The 23,520-nt window shown below is 34.5% G+C and overlaps 2 protein-coding genes across 4 annotated transcripts in view; one reads left to right on the top strand and one right to left on the bottom strand.

The window, feature by feature from the left end:
• Kctd16 (potassium channel tetramerization domain containing 16) overlaps positions 1-6,561 on the bottom strand; it is a 283,386-nt gene extending 276,825 nt beyond the window's left edge. For all 3 annotated transcript variants that reach the window (XM_013512335.1, XM_013512333.1, XM_013512334.1), the window contains exon 1: positions 6,421-6,561. The gene's annotated coding sequence lies outside the window, so the exon portion shown is untranslated. The remainder of the gene's footprint in view (positions 1-6,420) is intronic.
• Positions 6,562-6,640: 79 nt separating this feature from the next.
• On the top strand, positions 6,641-21,298 carry Yipf5 (Yip1 domain family, member 5). Its single transcript, XM_005380690.2, has 6 exons — positions 6,641-6,745; positions 7,271-7,390; positions 14,822-14,994; positions 15,610-15,755; positions 17,837-18,018; positions 19,220-21,298. Exons 2-6 carry the CDS (start codon positions 7,281-7,283, stop codon positions 19,380-19,382), a joined length of 774 nt encoding a protein of 257 aa, XP_005380747.1. The 5' UTR covers positions 6,641-6,745; positions 7,271-7,280; the 3' UTR covers positions 19,383-21,298.
• The last annotated feature ends 2,222 nt before the right edge of the window (positions 21,299-23,520 follow it).

The following is a 23,520-nucleotide window of genomic DNA, read 5'->3' on the forward strand; positions in this document are numbered from 1 at the left end:
TTGCATCTGTTTAGCTATAAAAGCCTCGACTTTATCTTTTTTATAGCTGAGTAATATTTCATTGTATAAAAATACCACATCTTTTTTATCCATTCCTCAGTTGATGGGCATTTGGGTTGTTTCCAAGATTTAGCTATGGCAAACTGCACTGCTATAAACATGGGTACACATGTGTCGCTGTGATATGATGTTTTCGGTTTTGCTGGAAAAATACCCAGAAGGGGAACAGCTGAGTTAGGTGGGACCTCTAATCCTAGTTTTGTCAGGAATTATCTTGTTTTGAAATTCTGTAGCACTTTTATTGTTTTTGTCTTTGTTGTTATTTTGTTGTTGTTTTCTCTTTAAAAGAAAAAAAAAAGAAATTGAGATTGATGTGACTATGTACTCAAAATGAAATTGTAACAGATTACTGTTCATGTGCATGTTGGTCTATATTTAGCCAAAGGAATGCAGTAAGGACTTATGGCCGTGTTGTGAGCTCAACAATGTACTCCAAAAGTGATATGTTAAAGCCCTTCTCTTCAGTAGGTCAGAATGTGACCTTGTTTGGAAATAGGTTTTCAAAAGCAATCAAGTTAAAATGGGCCCTCATCCAATAGGAATGGTGTCTTTATAGAAGAGAAATTTGAAATTAACAATGCTGGTTATAGTGCATATTGTTATCTTCAAAGTAGTTGTTCAGATTATCAGATATAGGCATGCAAAATTGATCAATTAGTCATTAACCGTTCCTTTCAATAAACTGATTGAAATTAGTACAATTATCTTAGCTATCTTGTGTACATATTCCGTATTGTTTTCATTCTCTTTAAAATTAAAAAAAAAAGGAAATTTGGACATAGTCATCCCAAAGAGGGATGACTATGTGAAGAAACCCAGGGAAAACATGTGATGATGAAGGCAGATATTGCAGTGATGCATTTATGACCTGAGTGATGTTGAAAAATGACAGGAAGCCACTGGAATCTAGGAGAGACACAAAAGCAAATTCTTCCTTACAGCCCTTAGAAGGAAGCAACCCTGCCAACACCTTGTTTTCAGACTTCCAACCTTCAGAATTGTGAGAGTAAATTTCTGTTGCCTAGACCACCCAGTTTGTGGCACTTTTTCATACCAGCCTAGAAAACCAGTACTGGCTGACTACAATTATTTTTTTCCCTTTCCTCAACAGCAGTGAAATGTACCTGCTCACCAAGTTTTTCTGCACAAGTTACAATGAAAGGACGGATATGCCAGTATTATAGTTACTGTGGTTCAAGTATCAACATTCTTTAACTTTATTCACACATCCTAACTTTTATTTTTGAAACATTTTTATGGAAAACAGTATTTTGGAACAAAGATAAGACTGAGATGGACTGTAGTTTAAACCTTAGTTATTAAAAAATGCTTACATTCATACGTATATACACTTTATATGACCTGAGCCAAATTACTTAAACATGTTAAAGCATAGTTTACTCATTGATCAAAATGAGAATACTGCCTTAGGCTGAACCAAATGAAACTGTTACTTTACAGATCAAATACTGGAAATTTCATGTATCTCAACCTCTCTTCAAATGAATGACAAAAACATTAAATGAAACAATAGGAGTGTATAACAAGCTTGTACTCCTGGTAACTTCTGCACATTAAGGAAAAACAAGAGAAAGAGAGTAGAAAGATGAAAACATTTTACAGTGCTTTAAATATTATGAAACATCAAGAATATTAAATGTAAATAGCACAGTTTGCAACTTTCAAGTACAATTGCTCTCCTGTGGGTGGATCTCAATAGCATTTGATGTAAAAATATTTGTGAAATTAAAATTTACAATGCAGAGAAGCCAAATGTAGTAAATCTTTCTACAGGATGAAGGCAATATATTCTAATGCACTCCACAGTATCAAACAGCAAATTATATAACACTATAGAATCTGTAGGAGCAAAGTGAAGATTCATAACTGATCTCAGAAGCAGTTTGTTCAAACCTTGTCCTTAAAGTTTTGAAAAGTCCATTTTGATTCCTGATTAAATAACTGTTTCTTCTGTAGCTATATTATAATATAGCAATGATAACAACTGCAAATATTGAGTACTTATTACTTAGACATTCACTACATGCATTATCTTACATAATCCTTCTACCACCCAATATAAAAAGAATACTGTTACTTGGCCTTCACAGATGAGAAAACTGAGGCATAAAAAGTTAACTACTAAAGATCCACAGCTAGGAAGTGGTACATGCAGTGTGGCTACAGATCCTCCTCCCTCAACCAGTATGCAATATTAATTAAAATACATGACTAAACTTGAACATAAGGAGATTCATCATTTGCCCAATGAAACCATTACAAAATATTTTATCAACTTGAATGTATCCACATATTGATAATATAGATGCAACTATCAAATGTAAAATAGCAAGTTTAATTTTAATAAACAAATCAATATAGAATAACATATCACAGCAAGTTGCACATTCATCATCATTATTGCTTTTTCCATATTCACATTTTATAACACAATAACAATATAGCTCAGTGGCTTAGCACAAGGACTCAGGTACCAAACTGTTTGGGTTCAAATCAAGAAAGAAGGAAGGGAAAATACATATGTATACACGGATAGCTCGGATAATAAAACTGCTGATGTCTATTCCTTTATTGAAAGGAACAGCTAATGTTTAAATCTTTTTTTCATCAATTTTGCATTCTTATATCTGGTAATCTGAACAACTAATTTGAAAACAACAATATGCAATATAACAACCATTGTTGAATTCCTACCATCTTGATTTCAGTGAAACTCTGTATCATTTCTAATGTTTTCATTATTTTTTATTCTCTTTAATGGTTTGATGAATCTTGCATTTTTACATCTGGTAATCTGAGCAACTCTGTTGAAGATAACAATATGTAATATAATAACCATTGTTAATTTCTTATCATCTTGTTTTGAAATTCTGTATCATTTTTGTTGTTTTGTTTTTATCTTTGTTGTTGTTATTTTGTTTTCTTTTTTCTTTTCTCTTTAAAATAAATAAACACATTTCTATATTATTAAAAAAACTCTCTGGTCTACTACTGATCTACTATTTCCCAGCTTAATGAAGTTTGACAAGTTATCAACAACGTTCAGTTTCCTCGTGTGTTAAACATGAGTTATACAGAACCTACCTCACTGGGCTATTGGAGTAACTGAGTTAAAAGCTACAAAGTGCTTGGAGTAGTGCCTAGCACAGTAAATACATACAGGCATTAGTTACTACATTGTTCAAATGCTTCACTTACACCTGAGGCACCAATGGCTTTGCTATCACTTTAGATGAAGTTCTTAGATGAAGTTCTCTAATTCTGTTACTTACATTATCTTTCCTTCTGTATAAGTTACTGGAAGAACAGAACTTGCAGTGCTGTCACTAAAATTCTTACTCTAAACCATAATACCCATTCATGTAAAATTTGAAATGTGTTTAAATGAGTACTTATAATATCTACAATGAAACTACTTACAGATCTGCTTTAGAAGTTATCTTTAAAAGGTCATTTATTCACTTCTAGTACTGGGGATGGAAAGCAAGAATTTCAGAGGGTTTTTTTGTTTTATTTTTTATTTGTGTTCAAAGCAGCACTTGTGATATTAAAGGCGCAGCCCAAAGAATAATTATTAAATCAGGCTTAACTTTCCTTGCCTCTTGAAAACCAGTTCTCCCCCAAAGCATTCAATATTACTGCATGCAAATCTGTCTTCCTCAAACAACAATTTATTGTACCGAGTAAAATAATTAACATATCAAAAGAAAAATCTGAATAATATCTCTTAACATAGTCAAGTCAATGAAACTTTTTTATAAGAGATAAAGGATAATTTGGGGGAAATATAGCCATCATATTTTGGATGTGGGGTTGGATAATTAATATGTAGGAATAGTGAAAATGAACACTGAGTAATTATATTGGTTTTTGCTAGGTTTCACTCATCTTATTACTTGACATGATATGGCACAGCTGCCAAACCTTCACCTCAATTTGTGCTTACTGATATCACTGATGGTAGAGAAAAATGCCCATTTTCAAACATACTTTTCTGGTACAGCTCCCCAGACATAGTACCTATAAAACAGAGGGGGAAGGAGATGTTTCTAAAATATCTACACACAATTTCACTACTATCCTAAGAAAGCAGAGTTATTTTGTATGTGTATGTAATGTCTATAAAAGTGTTGATATGTATACTAGCATGGCTGTAGAGCTATTTTAAATATATTATTCATGAGTAGAATGTCCTTTTCAGTTACAAGTTTGGTGATTGATACATTAGGTCTCAGAACAGCAGATAGCAGCTGTTATAGGCCCCATTTCATGTTCCAATAATCTGTTGACCTGTTGAGGCTTTCTCCTAAAAAAAAAAAAAAAAAAAAAGCCAGCTCAATGACTTTCACAGACCTCAGCATATGAACCAAGTTCTCTAGTTTCCCTTAATATAACATTCTGGAGCCTATCCCGGACAGGGGAAGCAACATCAGAAACATTTTCCAAAAAGAAAGGCCTCGGTTGTAAGCCATAAAATTAACTGATGTTCTCAAAATCTCCCAGGGATTTCTATAGGATACCTTGATTTATGCTTCAAACAAAATGGAAGATCAAATCAGGTAAATTAATTTTCTTGCTTTGTTTCTCAACTGGTGCAGGAATTTGAAGAGAAAAAATTTAAGTATGATAACTACTTTCACAGAAACAAAATTTGGATAACATTTATACCCAACAGTGGATTCCTAAGTAGCCAATGTTTATTTAACCTTCACATTCCTATATTTCATTCAACTTTGAGAGTTTCATGTCTTTTGGCGATGAAGAAATAAAAGCAACAGATGAAAAAGGGAAACTAGAATGTTTTAAAGCATAAAATCACTAAATAGCTATATTAATATATTATTGCATATTGTTGAGAACTAAAACAGTTTCATGGATAGTGTAGTTCAAGAATACAACTATATAAATTATTAGACAAACTGGGATATTCCTAAGAGTAAAAAGGGGACACTGTTAATAATTATGCTGGGGAAAAACAGACATAAAATGGATAAGATAGTCTCCAGCAAACCATAATATATGGTCATTTACCTAAAATTGTGCACATGATACCTACATCAATAAATGCTAAAGTGACTGGTAAAAAGTGATATATAGTTGGATAAGCAATTTTAGAAATTCACTGATAGAGACCTCAAAGTGTCTCTCAAAATACTGCTGGGTTTTTTGGTTTTCCGTGTCCTTTTGTTATTTTGTTTGGAAGAGAATGCTTTTTGTTTTAATTTTTTGACAGGGCTGTTGAAAGAAAGTTTTTAACCAGTAAATTTTTAGTTTTCCTTTGGAAACTGGCCACAGAACAATAGACTGAGTTATTTTGTGAAGAATACACAACTCTGAACAGAGACTATAATGAAAATGCTATCCAAATTTTAGTGTTATTATCCTAAAGACAGTTCTGCTTATAAGTATAGCATGGTGTCTGGAGTTACAGCATTTAGGATTCCACCTCCTTGGAAGTGATTTAACACAGCAGTCAGAAGCAGTCTTTTTCAACAGGACACCACCATCTAGTCATGTCACCTGTCAGTTCATAACCTGTAATGTTTTCCCCTTTCTTTTCGAATTAACCCCAGAATCGCACAAGATTTCCCATTTCCTAGTTCCATCATTCCAGCCTCAATTTCTCTGCGGTTCCCTTCTTTGCTGTTCCAATCACCTTGGCTCCATTTAGTCAAGTGGCTCCCAAACTAGGCTACAATTACTCCCTAAAGAACATGTAGCAATACCTGGAATCAAGGTTTTGGTAGTCACAATTTGCGGGGAGGGCTGCTAACTGAAAACTAGTGGCTAGAGATCGCGAATGCTGGGAAACATCCTGCAGAAAAAGAATCCTCTGGATGTCTGTAGTGCAGAGGGGCAGAAACCCTACTTTTGCCTTTACCCTTCCCCTTACCTTTCCCCTTCTTAAGTCAGCTCTCTTTGGAACACCTGCCTCTCGGAGCTGCTCTTCAGACTCATCTTCCTAGATAAGTATCACCTCTTTGAAAGAATTAGGAGGCATTAAGAAAATTAATAACAACGCTACATGTATTTGTATGTGTTTGATTATCCCTCTCCCGCGGGAGAGCTAGCCTGTATTCACCCGGAATCCCTAACAGCTAGCATAGAAGGAAGGGGCACTTAAGTTTCATTTATAACAAGCAAAGTAAAAGTACAAATTTAATTTGGGCTGTCAAGATTAAATACACACAAACTCTTTAGTACTGCGCCTAAATCACGTTAAAAGTCAGCGGCTCTGGTTTGTGGATAGCAGAGGAGCTCTGTCGGTTTAATTTGGGCATTTCTCCGCTTTGATCCGGGATCGAGGCCAAGGAAGAAATTGACGCACTGAACTATTACCTAGCAATTGCTGCGCCTGAGTCTTCCGGCCTCCACCGCTGACCGGACCGCGGTAAGCACCTTCCCTCTTCCCATTGGCCCGTTGCGGGGCCAGTCTGTTGATACTGCGCATGTCCCACAGCATTCCCCCTTAGCTCCGCCCATCTTCCAATCGGAGGGCGCCAAACTTGCCAACACGCCTGCGTGAGCCAGTGTGCCCCGGAAGCAGTTCTTTGCCCTGTGACACGTAGCGACAGGCTAGAGTACGTTGCGGAGTTGAATTTGTGGGGGTTACTTGGGGCCGCTGGTGCAACAGCCGCTGCCGCCACTGCTCCCTCCGCCTTGGGTGAGTGTCGCAGGCCCGTTGCACACTTTCTGGCTTCTTTCGATAGCTGTGCGGCGCAGCTTGTTGCCCTCTTTGGGCGCGGCGCCGCGGTCCTTCGCTCAGCCCTCACTCCCTTTCACTCCCTGTCCCGACGCGGCCGCTCCGTCTCGTACGCGACCTTCCGCGATCCTGCGCTCTCCTGGCAGGCTCTGAGCTGTATTCTGCAAGGCGACATTCGTGCTGCTCCTGTAAAGCTCTGTTGCAAGATGAGGAATCATCGTTGTTACTGGTTATCTTAGGTCGCTGTAGAGCCACCCCTCCCGGGACCTCGCCCCTACCGAAGGCGTATCCGCTCTTTGAGGTCGAAGTGTCTTGTTGGGTTTCTCAGCAGAGACTAGAAATTTCCTGAAGTCTCTCCGAATGCTGGCCCCCACGATTAGAGGAAAAGTTTACCGTCGCCTTAAGATGAGTTCCTTAATCAGAGTGCTAGGACGAAATGAAGTAGGACCTTGGGCATAAACGCTGTCAATTTCTCTTCTATTACAGGTCTTTTGCGATGTCAGGCTTTGATAATTTAAATACAGATTTCTACCAGACAAGTTACAGCATCGATGACCAGTCTCAGCAATCCTATGATTATGGAGGAAGTGGAGGACCCTATAGCAAGTAACTTTTCAGCTTTGACAATTTATGTAATTAAATTTACACTGCAGTGAAAGCATTTGCTTGTTTGTTTATTGGTACTGGGAATTGAACTCAGGACCTTGCGCTTGCCAGGCAGACATTGTGCCGCAGCCCCCGAAACCTTGTGTTTAGAATGTTTGATTCTGCGTAAAACTGTATGTGAATATGTTGCTTTCTGGAATGCCATTTTTGCCACAGTCTTCTTTGGTCTGGCGAGATCTGTGACACTGATTTAGGTTTGAAGGAATTACCGTGTTTCAAGCTTAGTATCTTCTGAAAACCTGAAGTGCCAGCTTGTAGTAACAGTATTTCTACTGGATTTAAGATGAGGGTGGGAGCTTTGGGTCATTATTTAGGCTATTTCGTTTATAGAACTAGTTAAAAATGGCAAAATTTTTGACGGCTTGTCTGACACTAGAATCATTCTTTATCAGTTTTAATTGAAAGTGCTTAATGACTGTTTAACAATGGAAATGAAGTGATTTTCACAGAGTAATTATCATTTTAATTCTTTACAAAAGCATTATGGTCCGTATCACAGAAGTTACCAGTTCCAAAGAGGATCCAGAACTCTTTTAGACCTTGACCTGTTAAAAATTAAAAAGTATCTTTTTAAAAAATACATTAGCAGAAGGCTTTCTCCCAGTCTCTTGTAGGGCATCATGTCCTTAGTCTCCTTAGAACCTTAGAGAAAAACCTTATTTGGCCTCCAGTCAAATGAAGGAGTATTCCTATATCAAATTTTTATATAGTTCTAGACCTCCTTAATCTTATAAAATCTGGACCTATTTTCTAGAAGTATATGTACATACTCTCATAAACACCCAAGTAAATGTCTGTGTAACTCAAGACAATTCATAAGTTACCTGTTGTTCATCTCTGGGTCCTGAATTTAAAACCCCATGAAGACTGTCTCGGGGCGAGAACAATGCAGGGTTGTATATCTAGTCATTGTATGAGAAATATGCAATACTAGCCTGTGTTTGAATTAATATATCTGAATGAAAGTGCCAGAGATCTTTAAAAAACAAAAGTCAAATTCAGCCCCCCGTATGGTCCACGTTAGGTAGGCTATCCTTTTTACAACCCACAGACTCTCTCAATCAGCTTAATTCGAGTAATTTAATTTGTTGAACAGTGAGAGTGAGCATATAAACGTACTCTATATCAATAGTGGCAAACCTTTTAGAGCTTTCAGCGATAACAAATAGCTAGCTGTGCCACACATGCCATAGGTTTGGCAGCGCTGCATATGAATTACTTTTTTCTTTTAAATCCTTAATTACTGTACATACTGGTGAGCACGTCTCTTAACTAGGCAGAACTGGAAAATTTAAGTGAAAGATTTTCATTTCATTATCTAAATATATATTTTTGGTGACTACTCTGTATGGGAGGGCAAATATATCATTGGCCAAAATTTATTTGGTAAATCATTGCCTATAGCAGCAAGGCCTTTGGAGAGTCTGTCTCTGTGTGTAACCTGTTTTTAATCAAATGACCTTTATCTTTAGACCGAACAGAAATATCTTCTTTAGATTGCAGGTTTCTAGGTTTATTTGTGTGTTTTTTTCTCTATCCTGTTTATATTTGCATCACTTACAGGTGTGATTTATCCCTCTTATCCAATTTCAGTTGTCCACACAGCAGCTGTTACTGACCATCCTCAAAATTCCATTCCAACCAAATCATGTGCCAGTGAAAATTACTTCAGTGCTAGTGAAGAAATTGTATTCTTTATAATTAACCATTACCGCCAGTTACTAAATATGAGTAGATAGATGTTTGAAAAAACAAAAGGTGTAATTTATTAGCAGTAATAATTGTGGGCCTCCGACCTTTACAAAAAAAGAAATTGAACTCTTCTACTATGTGTACCTTCAAGTACATCTACAACATAATACATTTTTCCAGCCTGTGTACAACTCCCGTGATAACTGTTAGCTCTCTCTTGCTGACAGTATGGGTTCAGATAGCATATTTGGATTGTCTTCAGTTTGACTTACTAGTCTGTGATTCTGTATTGGCGCTCTGATGTCACCTTTCGCATTTTATGATTTCCTCTGTAGCTATTTCACAGGTGTCATTTATACAGTCATATACCAAACAAAAAACTAAAAGCAGATGATCCTTTGATTATAACCTATTGTTGTTGTTGTGTATGTGCACATGTGTGTGAAAGAGTCATACTGGAGAGATCCCACATTATAGTCTAAATATACTTCTGAAATAAATATCAGTCACTTATTCTAAACTACAGAAAGCCATTATGTTTTCATCTTTGACTTAACTGATGATACCTTTATGAAATATCTGAGGATTTTCATGAACTTGAGTAGGAACCTAGTATGTGCAAATGCTGTCCTTGTTGATACAATGCATAGGAGAGTACTGATTTAGCATATAGAACTTTTTCTGCTGTGAAAGTGTTGCTTTAGTCTGTAAAGATTATGTATGTCTACCATGCTATGTATTAGTTTAAAACCAGCAAGACTAAATCAGAAGTTTTCCTGAGCAAGTGCTGCTGGAAAACGCAAATAGTAAACTCCCATGGTGTTGTCTTTCTCATGTTGCATTTGGAACATGGAATAATGATGCTCCCTCTGTGTGGGAGTAATGATTCAAAGAGAGAGAACAAGCGCGACTATCTCTCTGTTCAATGTGTGAAGCTCAGTGTGCGGCTGCTTCAGTGATATTTTTCTTCCATTTTCTTGTTAGTACGGTACGTTTGTAATGTGGAATATTGACGTTTGGGGAAATTGTTACATGCATATAACATATCTTGATTGTTTTCAATCAGTTTACTCCTTTGTCCCTAGTCTCCTTTCTTCTCTTGGCCTCTTTCCCCATCTGCAGGACTCTATTATCTAATTTCTTGCCATCTCTTCTTTATTTTAGTCATGTATTATATTTTAGGTTCCTCATTTAAGAGAAAACATGATACTTTAACTTTCTGAGTCAGGTATATTTTACTCAGATGATGGTGTCTGGTTCCACCTATTTCCCTACAAATGACATGATTTCGTGCCTGAATAATACTCAATTGTTCCTATATACTACATTGTTTTTTCTCATTTATCTCTTAGAAGGTATCAAGGCTGTTTCCAGAGCTTAGCTATTGTGAATTGTGCCACTGTAAACATGGGTATGCATCTATCTCTATAGTATGATGTCTTTAACTTTTTTAGGAATATACCCAGCAGATAGTTGGGTCAGATGTTGTTTCTACTTTTAGATTTTTGAGAGTCTCCATACTGATTTCCATACTAGTTGTACTAGTTGACATTTCTAGCAGTGTAGGAGTGTTCCTCTTTTCTGTAGCCTCACCAGCATTGATTGTTTTTTGTGTTCTTGGTGATAGCCATTCTGACTAGGGTAAGATGGAATCCCAAAATTATTTTGATTTATATTTTCCTAGTGGCTGAAGATGTTCAACATTTTTTCATGTACTTTTTGGCCTTTTTTTTTCTTTTGCTGAGCAGCTTTTTAATTTGATGTAATCACATTTGTTGATTCTTTGTATTACTCCCTTTGCTGTTGGAGTTCTACACGTGAAGTCTTTGCTTATGCCTATGGCTTTAAGTGTTTTCCTCATGCTGTTTCCCAACAGTTTGAAAGTTTCTGTTCTTATATCTACATCTTTGATCTATTTTGTTCTGGTTTCTGTACAGACTGAGAGATAGAGATCTATTTTCAGTCTTTTGCAAGAGGATATCCAGTTCTCCCAAGACTTACTTGTTAAAGAAGCTGTCTTCTCCAATGCGTGTTTTTAGCTGTTCGGTAAAAAATCAGATGGCTGTAGGTGCATGAGGTTGTTTTCTGCTCCTTTCCATGGATATCCATATCTTTGTGCCAGTACATTGTTTTTGATGCTACCTTTGAAACAATTGCTTGAAGTATTTCTTTTCCTTACTTAAAATTTATGGGTCTAACTCAGTAGTTCTCAGTATAGACTGCAGACTCTAGGATCCTTGAGAATTTTCAGGGAGCTTTTAAGATGAGAAATGATTTTTGTAACAATATTAACATTCTACAACCTTTAGATATGTTAACATTTGCACTGATACTGCAAAAACCAGTGTTTGATAAAATTGCTAGTACCTGAGTGTGAATCAAGGTAGTTACATCAAATTGTGCTCATAGTCACATTGTTGAAAGATAGACGAGTATGTTCTCACTTAAGGATTCCCATAATGGAGCATTCATAAAGTTGTAATTTTATTCAATCTTGACCCTTAAATAAACATACTTCTTTAGTAGTTTTTTGTTTTGTTTTTGTTTGTTTTTTTTTTTTTTTTGGTTGTTTTCCAGTACCAGGAATCAAACTCACAACCTCGTGATTGCCAGGCAGGCGCTGTGCCGCTGAGCTAAATCCCCAGCCCCACTTCTTTAGTAAAACAGTCATAAAGCATTACTGTTCCATAGTGAAGGTATGATCTCTAGGAAAGCACATGTGCAATTTGAGTTGCAAGCTGAACCAAACTGAACAAGCTGAATCTTTCAGTGAAAGATCATTTTTAATTTGAAATAACAACTGATAGACAAACTGGTCCTTCAGATTTGAGTATTGTCACATCTTTTCCCAAAAATTAGTAAGAGTGTCACTTCAAGAAAAACAACTGACAGTATGTGTTGCTGGTGGTCAGTTTTTTAGGCAACAATAAAGATTTTGGAAAAGTTGAATTCATTAGTCTGAAATTGTCAGCTTTCTGGTAATTAACCATTTTTTTGATAATATCTGGTGATGTTAACAAACATGATCTTTTTAATGTAGGATTAAATAATTTTGTTTTGAGTTTTAATGTGGTTTTATTTGCGATTGTCTAAAATCTATTTGGTTTAATTTGTGATTGTCTGAAATCTTATTATAATACTATTTACCAACTACATGTCTGTAACAAATTTTCAAGTCCTTCAATGAAAACAGTATGTCACAACAGATTGAATGCAGAAGCAAACATAAAACTACCTTCCATTAAGCCAACCTCTAATAACATTTTTAAAATATAATACAGTGCAACTTTTCTCAGTTATTTTTTCTAAAGTTTTCCTCATGAAAGTTTTTATGTTAAAATGTATTACTTTAAATGAGTTACTCAATACTTAAAAATTTAAACATCTAATTTCTTGCATGGTCAATATTGATAGATAATAACTCCCATAAACAAAAACACTTTAAAGTTTAAATACATCTTAAGAATTTAAAGGGAAGCTAAGACCAAAGTGTCTGAGAAATGCTACTCAGTACTATTCATTTTAGTTTTATGTTGCTGTGCATTTTTTCTTAACTCTCTGAGACTAAAACACAGTCTGTTTAAACACACTGCAGAAATTGCCATATGGAGCTTGTCTTGTGGTTTCATAGACTGATACATCTGACAGATCAGCATAATAGCATATTGTATTAATTCATGCAGCGTAAATTCTCACCTTAGTTCAACAGCTAGCCTTCTGAGAGGATAGTGTACATGTGAGGTGAGCTCATGCATAGGAAGAAATCAATATATTTTCATACAACAAACACTGAAGAAAGTACCTGTACAGAGCAGACTGTTATAACTGTCTTTATAAGGTAGGATTTTGAAGTGCTTTTTATAACACCTGTTAAGAGTAGCCTCATTTTAAATCTGGTACCACCATGGACAAATTATTTTAACCTGGAGTTGAGTTTCCTCATCTTTATGAGGAGGCAATAGTATCTACTTCAGAGAGTTGTAGTGAGGATAATAAGAGATAATCTACATTAAACACTTAAAAGAATGCTTTACAAATAGTAACATCCTCAAAGATTATTTTGTACATTTGCAGTTAAGTTACTTATACATTGCATGTAAGTTGTTTTCAAATTAACCAGTTTCTGTAAGTAATGAGTATTGCACATTTTCAAAAGTATAAAAGTTCATAGTGTGGAAATTTCGTTTTCCCTCATATTACCAAGTTCCTTTACTTGGCAAAATAATGGTTAGATGTTTCTTTATACTCCCAGAGCTATCCTTGGCATATACAAGCATATATACATCTGTGTGTTTATTTTCTAAACAACACAATCACAATGGCTATGTATAATGTGCACTATTTTAAACATTGCTTTTTTTCCTCACTAAATATTATTTTCATTAGTACACATAAAACTGCCTCTTTCTTTTTATAGGTACATAGCAATCTCTTACATGTTCATGTCACAATGTATTTACTGGTAGCTATTTATTAATGGATTTGAAAATCTTGCATTTTCCAAAAGGGAACCATAAATTTTTAAAGATAGACTAAAGAATTTCTCTGTTTTTTAAAAATATTTTACTATTAAATAAATGTTTCACTTCTGTATTTCTTACAATAGTGAGGGTATATAATGATGTGCTATGAAATAAGCTTATAGCCTAAGACAACGAATGGAAAACTTAGGATAACAGAGCTTGCACTACACAATTAGATTAATCCCATTAATTGATAATGTTTTCCCAGAAGATAGTGAAACAAATATTTAAAGATGTACCTTCAATATCCTTGTGTTCCCTCTTGTCATTAAAATAGCTGTGGTAGGAAGAAAGATCTTTTTCAAGGGAGGGAAATGAAGAAAAAAAAAGTGGGAAGGGAAGGAAAAGGAAAAGGGGTAAAGAAAGAAATCAAGCTCTGTTCACACGGACCAGTGACACAAGGAATGTATTATGGACTGCAAACATGTACTGATAAAAAGTTTTAAAAATAAATGGATACAAAAAAAGAAAACAGCCACAGTAAGGGCTCTTCCTCCAAATATAGGATTTGCTGTTAGTACAAATGAGACAACAGATGCACAACCACTTCAAAAATTTCAAAGCACTATTCAAATGCAAGTTATACCAATAATATATTCAGAAAGTTTTCACAAAGTATAAGCTTAATTTTCCCACATTGTGATTTCAAATTGATGATTCCAGGTGATCTTCCTATTTATAAAAAATGACATACTAAAAAGGTAAAGAAGAATGATGCTTTCACGAGTATCCAGATTACCATGAAAAATTATGTAACGTGTAGTGCAAGCTCTGTTATCCTAAGTTTTCCATTCGTTGTCTTAGGCTATAAGCTTATTTCATAGCACATCATTATATACCCTCACTAAGAAAGAAAAATAAACAAGATGTTTAAGTATTTGTTGGCTTCAAGCATTTAAAAATATAAAAGTTCATAAACTGCTTAAATTCTGAACAGGGGAATACTAGCCTCATAAGAAGATTCTTTATAAATCTTTCATTGTACTCAGCTTGATCGTGGTAATTTCAGTCATCATTTATAAATAAACCAATGTGGTATCCTGATCTTTTGTAGCTATCATATGACAATTTAGGAATTTAAGGAATATCGACTGTCAGGGTGTTGGAATACTTTGGAGAAATTTAATTTCCTGTTTGTTTGGGTTTTTTTTAATAGACAGTATCCAGGCTATGACTACTCGCAGCCGGGCCGGTTTGTCCCTCCAGACATGATGCAGCCACAGCAGCCATACACTGGGCAGATTTTCCATCCAACTCAGACATATACTCCAGCTGCACCTCAGCCGTTCTATGGGAACAACTTCGAGGATGAGCCCCCTTTATTAGAAGGTAGGATTGGTTGTAACATTTGGTAATACAGGTTGAATAAACCCTAACTGAAATGCTGGGACCAGAATATTTCACATTTTGAGTTCTTTTGAATGTTGAAATATTCTTACGGACTTCACTGGGGAAGCATCCCTAGTAAGACATCCAGAATGCCCAAAATCTGAAACTGTTAGAATATCATGTTGCTGTTCAAAAAGTTTTAGTTTTCAAATTTTATATTTTTCCAAATACAGATGTTCAACCTATACTTCGTAGTATGAGTCAGTGAAATATACTTTTGTTTGGAGAAGTCCTTTCCTTTAAAAGACAGTCTTACAAACCAGTTTTCTACTTATTTTGAAGAGTATACATAACACTGTTGGGCCAGAGGAGACTATATTTTTAATAGACTTTTTAATAAATTGATAATAAAATATGTCTGAATGCTAACTTTGACTTTTACTTAAGATTAATAATTAAATTCCATCAGTGGAAGAAGTGAAAGGAAATAGCATATTGATTATTCTGCATGGAAATACACTAACAGGGTTTCACTATGGCTCCCGTTCCAACATATATTGTGGTAAATTAAAAGTATGCCACAAATCTAAGTTGTCTTATTTTCTTTTCCTGTAGAGTTAGGTATCAATTTTGACCACATCTGGCAGAAAACACTAACAGTGCTACATCCATTAAAAGTAGCAGATGGCAGCATCATGAATGAAACTGACTTGGCAGGACCAATGGTTTTTTGTCTTGCTTTTGGAGCCACATTGTTACTGGTAAGTTTTTAATTTCATTTCTCAGCATGTGCTTAAGTAACAATTTTTAAGTATTTCACCAAAAGCCATTTTTGAAACTCTTGCTTATACTTCAAGTCTTTGATGTGTTTTGAATGGCCTTGAGTTGGGTGAATGTATACCTCTTCATCACTTCTCTACCAGTACTGTACTATATAGCAATAGCATATTTAAAAAATAACATCGTATTCTAAGTAGTCCAGTTATTGGGGAAAACACCGCAAGAATAAAAAACCAAGTGAATAGTGTATGTGGCTTCAGTACCTCATTAGAATTCCCTTTTATCATTTTTTCTTTTCAGAAAGAGAATATTTTTTCCCTATTGCTTTTTTTAAATAAAAATACCATTTTTTTAATGCTTAGTGTTTTGTTGTTTTGCTGATGGTTACTTTTCTATATATTTTAATTTTTAATACATTAAAACATTGAAACAAAAAACAGGTTTTCTCCATCTCCTGCCTCCTTAAGAATGTTAAAGTCATTTTGCCAATGATGAGAATTTATAATGATATCTATTACACTTGTTTAATTTTATTTTATAACCAAACTACAAGAGATAAATAATGTAAGGGTAGAAGATAGAATTTTTAGTCAGAAGGGTAAGGCTTGAACTCTGCTCCTACTTTGTCCTTGACTGAATTATTTAATCCTTCAGCTCCCTTTGATAGATGATAATCCTGTCCTACCCACTAACAGGATTGTTTTGAAGATAAAACAAGACCGACTATGTGAAGACACTTCAAATAGTTAAAAATGATGAATTCATCAGGGAACTCCCTCAGCTTTATGAAACTTCCACACACACTCTTAATCAAATATTTACAATTAAATTTTGAGTCAACAAAAATCTCAATGATTTTTTTTTCCATTGATCATAATCTATAGAGATATTCTCTGGATTGAGTCTTTTTTTATTTTAAAGAGAATAATAAAAAAAGAACAATAGCAAAATAACAACATAGATAAAAACAAAACAAAGCAAAAACAATAAAAACGATACAGGATTTCAGAATAAAATGATAAGAATTAACAGTGGTTGTTATATCACATATTGTTATCTTCAACAAAGTTGCTCAGATTACCAGATGTAAGAATGCAAGGTTGATCAAACTTAAAGAGAGTAAAAAATAAAAAACAAAAGAAACATTAGAAATGATAGAGTTTCACTAGACACGATGGTCAGAGTTCACCAATGGTTGTTATATTGCATATTGTCTTCAAATTAGTTGTTCAAATTACTAGATACCAGCATGCAAAATTGGTCAAAAACAAACAAGAAAATTTTTTTTTAAATTAAGCATTAACTCTGAGTCCTACATTTGAAAAACTTGGTAGATTTTGAATGATTCTCTGTGCAGATTTTAGGGACAGTGATAGTATGAGCTGAATATAGTACTTTTTCACATAACTTGACTAGTAAGGGAGTTCCAACTTAGCTAATCTTTACTGTCTGAAAACTGTTCAGTGATTTCATTTACAAGAGCAGAATTGTTAAGTTGATGTCTTTGGTTTGTTTTTTTCTTACCCAAGGACTGTAAAGACCAACAATTTGGAAAAGTAATGAAAGAAAAAAACACCTTCAGTTATATTCCTCTTGCATTTTCTCTTTCCTTCTCCACAGACACTTAGCCTCCTGCTTATCCTGGATTCTTTTCTCTTTTTTCTAATGCCATATAAAATGAATAAAATTTCTGCTCTTAGATTGTGCCTGTATATGCCCATAAGAATAAGTTGCCTTGGCGCATTTTGAGGAAATAGGTGCTATTAGCAATTGTCCAGGCATTTTGAATAGCTTTCCACCTGTGTAGTTTACTTGCTTAGCATCAACCAAAGTTCCTTTTAGAAGTAAGCTGGAGGACCAAGTATCAGTGTATTAGGAGGTGATACTTTAACCTTGAGAAGGCCATGAAGCCTAGTCTGTTTTTTTATTTCCCTGCATGAAATATATGTATTGCTATAGAGTTTGATAATGAATAACTTTTATATGTGCCATTTAGGGTGAAATAAAGTCAAGAATAACTTAGTTTTTGTCCCTTAACCTGTTACCTTTTCTTCACTCATAGGCTGGCAAAATCCAGTTTGGCTATGTATATGGGATCAGTGCAATTGGATGTCTAGGAATGTTCTGCTTATTAAACTTAATGAGTATGACAGGCGTTTCATTTGGTTGTGTGGCAAGTGTCCTTGGATATTGTCTGCTTCCCATGATCCTACTTTCCAGCTTTGCAGTGATATGTTCTTTACAGTAAGTACTGATCTTTATTTTGAAGTTGGACCAATTCTATGTGATAAGATTTGCCTCACCTTCTGTTCAAGATAATCATTAATTGAAAGAGATAGTGAATGATTGATTCCCTGAGATAGTGAGATAGTCCCGCTTGAACATAAGAACTGTTCCATGTTTTTGGAAGATGAACAATGAAAGTAAGAATAAGTTTTGAACTCTTTTATGCCATCTTTGTATTATGTGTGGTGAAGAATTTTACTACTTTTATGTTTATTGACCAGTGTCACAGCAGTAACAAATTGAATAGTTGTGATCCTTAAATAACACATGGAAAAGTTCAAGTCATTAGTGTTGAAATTATGCTTATTCTTCTTTGTATGCTTTAGATCATGCCAGATTTCTTGACCTTTGGGCATATGCAGAATGTATGAATACTTAACTGTCTATTTTGTGTTTCACAAGCTAGTAAGGTATAAATTTATTTATGTGAAATTCTTCATCGTCAATGTCTAGATCATCTGTCAACATTTCAAGCACCTCCTTGTAGCTAGTGCTGGACCAGTGATTAGGCTTTGTTACATTATGTTAGAATTAACTAAATGGAGGTTGAGGAGAAAAGCATGTATCAACTATTTGTCTCATAATAGAAGTTTGACAGGATAATGACTTTATAGTGTTCTTTTGAACAAAAGTGGTTTGGATTTTCATTGAGGAAAGGGTTTCATCCTTATTTGTTAAGAATTGACATGTTAATATTTGAATTTTAGAGAAGGATTTATTTTTATACTAATACACTGTTGCTCACCCCGGAAGAATTTTGTTTCCCAAGGGATATTTGGTAATGTCTGGAGGTAATTTTGATGTCACAGCTGGGGGTTGGTGGGATGCTGCTATCTTGGTAGAGACTGGGGATGCTGCTGAACATCCTAGCAGTGCACAGAACAGCCCTCACAACAAGATATTCCAGCCCAGTGTCACAATGCCGAGGGTGGCGAGCCTTGTACTTCGAAAGAGAAATATAGTTATAAGTGAGATTTTTATCACATGAAATGACTTAGCATCAGTGAATTCACTGTGGGGTTCGTTTTAGCACTTGGAAAGAAAAATCTTCATTATTTCCACATGTGTCTACGTGTAGATTTAAAATGCTTTTCTTTAGAGTAAATTATTGTAGTGTTCTTACATAACTAATCTCCCCCTTTTCTTTTTTTGCTTACAGAGGCATGTTAGGAATTGTTCTCACTGCTGGGATTATCGGATGGTGTAGTTTTTCTGCTTCCAAGATTTTTATTTCTGCATTAGCCATGGAAGGACAACAACTTTTAGTAGCATATCCTTGTGCTTTGTTATATGGAGTCTTTGCCCTCATTTCTGTCTTTTGAACGGAATTTATCTGAAATGTGGACATCAGTGGGCTAAATACACAAGGAGGACTCTGAACTCTTAAATTGGACCAGCAAATTGCTACAGCGCAACTCTCATACAGATTTATGATAGACTATTGGAGCAATGGAAGTGAATATGTATCTTTTGTTCATTTTTATAGAACTTTTGAATACTATATTGGATATATCTGCAGTGTGACTAGCTTTAAGTGTTTGTGCTGTTTCTTTCCTTTTCCTGTAGCTTTGGAAAAACAACTTTTTTCCTTACAAATTATATTATGATTTTTTTGATAGATTTTTATTAACCGTGGGAAACCAACCACATAGCTGATAACCTTTCTTAAAAACAACCCATTAAATACACAAGGCTTACTGCATAAATGCTTTTTTCCAGGAATTAGGAAAGAAAATTGTCTATATACTCAAGTTAGGAGCACTCAGCAGAAAAAAAAATTCCAATGCAGAGTTTTGAGTTTCCAGTTCAAAAATTTGACATTCCTGTAAATTGTCTCGTGAAACTTTTTTTAAAATTCAGTTTTGAAAAGTTCACAGTCTACCTTATTGTAGACAAGAAATGTGAACTGCTGTTCAGATATTAGTGTTTATTAAACCTGGACTGGCCACATTAATGCTTAGTTGGGCCTCTACCTTTCCCAAGAAAATCACTAACCTTTTTTGAGAAAAATATTTAAAATTTCACAAGTTCAGTATTTTAGTTATCTATGTAAAGTACATTTGATGCATATTAAAATTTTCCCAATTTTAACTATGTTGTTGAGTTTACTTTTACTAAACCACTGTTCTCCATGTCTGGATTTCTTCAATTAGGGTCTGATTTTGACTCCCGATTTTATCTAAGCTTTAAACATAGAAGTTGTCTACTAGGAGATTTTAAAAAGCTTAAAATGAGGAGCAATTTACTTTTGAGTTACAACATTATTTTCCTAAATTTATTTAATTTATACTGTTAAGTTCTCTTGGCAGAAAATTTGTACAAAAATACTATATCCTGTATGTGGTCACTGACTTTCTGGAGGACTTATCTCTGATTCTGGACAAAGCTAGGAGAAAGGCATGCTATGGGGAAGAAAATATTTCTGTTTTTTAAGAAAGAGCCTTTCCTTCTAAGTAAAAAGAAATGCCAGATTGATGTATAAATGGTTTTTTTTTAAAGGTGAAAGATTTATGTAATCTTAAGAGAAAACCACAGTGTATTTTCTTTTCAGAGCAAGCTTTCAAGCATCAACAGAAATTGAAATAAATAAAACATACTTCTTATAAAGATCTTAATTTCTAATCTCTGGCATCACATAAATTTTTTTTATTTTCATTCTTCAGGAGAAACAATAAAAGGTTTTGGCTAAGTTCCCAAACTTAACAAATTGTATTACAATATTTTTATTGTAATCTTTGGATACTATCTTTGTCTTCCCCAATTTGTTTTATAAAGATAGTTCTTGTTAAGGCAAGTATATGAATGTCTTCCATTAATATTCAGTTCTTTCTTATGAATGGGGTAGATGAGGCCTTGGAAATTAAGTTTCTCATTCTTGGATAGATTCAGAACCAACTCAACCAAATTCCCAAATGGACCAAATTGTCTTCTTAATCTGCTGATTTCCCCACCCAGGAAAATGAGTTTTACTTTAAAATCATGTAGAGATTTTTATGTTTGTCAGTTGTCTTATTTAGTTCCAAAATAAGATACAAAACTTTTTAATACTTAACTATTGCTCTGTCAAAACAACCATATAGTGGAGTTGGATCTGATGCAAGAGTTGAGTTCAAGAGTTTGATTAAAGAGTCATGTGTAGCCAGTGTTTCTCTTAATAAAACTCTCCTGAGGTAAAAAATACAGTATGTGTACCCATATTTATGCATACATTAAAGACTCCTATATTGTGTCTGAAAAAGTAGTATGTGGCAATTTTTTATTTTTAATTAGCATTGGAATAAATGTTTCTTCAGTTAAATACTCGGTAGAATATCTGGCTTGCCCACTTACGGGGCCCATTTTATGCCCAACACAAGTAACTTTTCATACTAAAAACACTGAGCATAACTTCAAGTTTACTGAGAAACTGAAACTGCCTGGGGCGACAGACTAGGGGGAAACATACCTCACCAGATCTTGTGCTCAATGCATTGTCATATACACTGGTATATCATGTATGCCCCTAAGAACGTGTGGTTAATTTCACACACAATGCAAATGCATGTTTTATACCTTTGCTATGTTTACCTAGTATTTTAAAGAACTATTTCACTATATTTGTAGGAAAAGCATTTTTCATCAGAGATAGTTTTGGAAATGCAGAGAGAATTGTAGTATAGTGTAATTGGCATTTTGAATGTATGTATTTTTAACCTAGATAGACATTGTTGAATCAAAATTGTTGCATAGATAGATAAATTCGGTTGTCTCATACCTAGGCCATTATACTTGTAGTGTTTATTATCTATAAGTAAGGTTATATGCCCCCCAGTATAAATGGAAGAATTTAGAACTTTGATCAAAAGGGAAGTATACAGTTAGAATCTTACCCTATAGAATATATTTAACTCAGTCTTCAAAAATTATAGGAAATTGGTACCACATTTGGACATATGTCTGATATCTCATAGAGCAGAGCTGATGTACCAACTCAGACAAGTTCCTTACTTTGAACTGTTGGAGGAAAAAAAGTATACACAGACACATATGCCTGTTAATTTTTCAGCTAACAGGTACTGTCAGCTATTTTCTAAACTATATAGCCAGTCCCATGGTATAGATGGTAGCATTAAATTTGCTGCTGCTGGACTTCCCTTTAAAATGCTACCTAGTGCAAGACTCCTATGCAAGAAGTTCCCCGAGTTAAATCTTCTGTCACTGTTCACTGACTCATTTTGTGATGTCAGATTTGAAGTACTAGTTACTAAATGATCCCAGTTTTTATAAGCTACTTTATTTGAAAATAAGAGCTAAAACATTTCTCAAGCAATTTATCAAAAAATATTTGCTTCCAAATATGAACTTCAGGAATGAAACATTTAGAATCAAGAAAAAACAAGTAGTTTTTTCTAAGACATTTATAGCATATAAGTTAAGAAGTGAGTCTTTTTGGAATATACTTAGTATCTGGGAAAGGGAGTGGCAATAACAAGATGCAGGTTGTGGGGACTGCTTTAATGAAAGGTAAGAATGATGTGTTAGCTTGTCCAACACGCAGTGTTTCTTTTCAAACACCCTGAAATAAAGCACATCCCCACATCTCTGTCCAGTGCAAGCCATTACTATTCCTTTATACCACCAATAAAGAAAGACCTTTAAAAATTTACTTCTGCACAATAGAAATTACTAAAAGTTGAAATGTAGCATATTTCCTTTACTTGAATTTCAGTAAATTAGTTTATTCATTAATAAATAATGTTTTGTACCAGTGATAGGTAAAATGAAGTATTTAAATTGTTGATTTCTGTGGATTGACAAGATACTTGGTCAAAAGTGTATTATTATTAACAAATTGTCAGAGTGATGGCCATGAACTGAAGGATGAAGTCTGATAGTCTGTGACTCTGCTTTTGCATAACAGGTGGAAATATTTCTTCTGTCCCTGTGCACAAAGTTCCTACCTTTGTTAATGAAGAACATTATCTGCTGATGGAGCACAATGTCCTGTGTTTGCGCAAATAAATTAAAATAATTACATACCCAAATGAGGACTAATTAAATACAGAACTGTTCTCCTAACTTAAAAGCACAAAATACTTCATTGAGCACATTAGGTTCTAAATATCGAATATTACATTTTTATCAACTTAACTAGGCTTATTTTGTGTACATAAACTTGTTTTCTTTTTGAAACTAGCACTAAGTTTGCTGACGGAGTGAATGTATGTTAATGTGTTTTCGATAGCTTTTCAATACTTGTGACACTGAATAAAGAAAAAATGAGCAAATGAAGTAGATACTGGAACCATTTAAAATATTTTTAAATACTTTTCTACCTACTTGGGTTACTGTGAATCTTGTAAAGTAAATAGTATGAGTCTTTTTTCCTAATTAAAATATAGTTTTGAAGAGTATCTTCAAAAACTTTAATGACATTTGCTTGTGATTTTCAGTATTGTGGTCTTTGATAGTATTGAAGGA

Source organism: Chinchilla lanigera, unplaced genomic scaffold (assembly GCF_000276665.1).
Source record: "Chinchilla lanigera isolate Chin_1 unplaced genomic scaffold, ChiLan1.0 scaffold00014, whole genome shotgun sequence".
Lineage (NCBI taxonomy): Eukaryota > Metazoa > Chordata > Mammalia > Rodentia > Chinchillidae > Chinchilla > Chinchilla lanigera.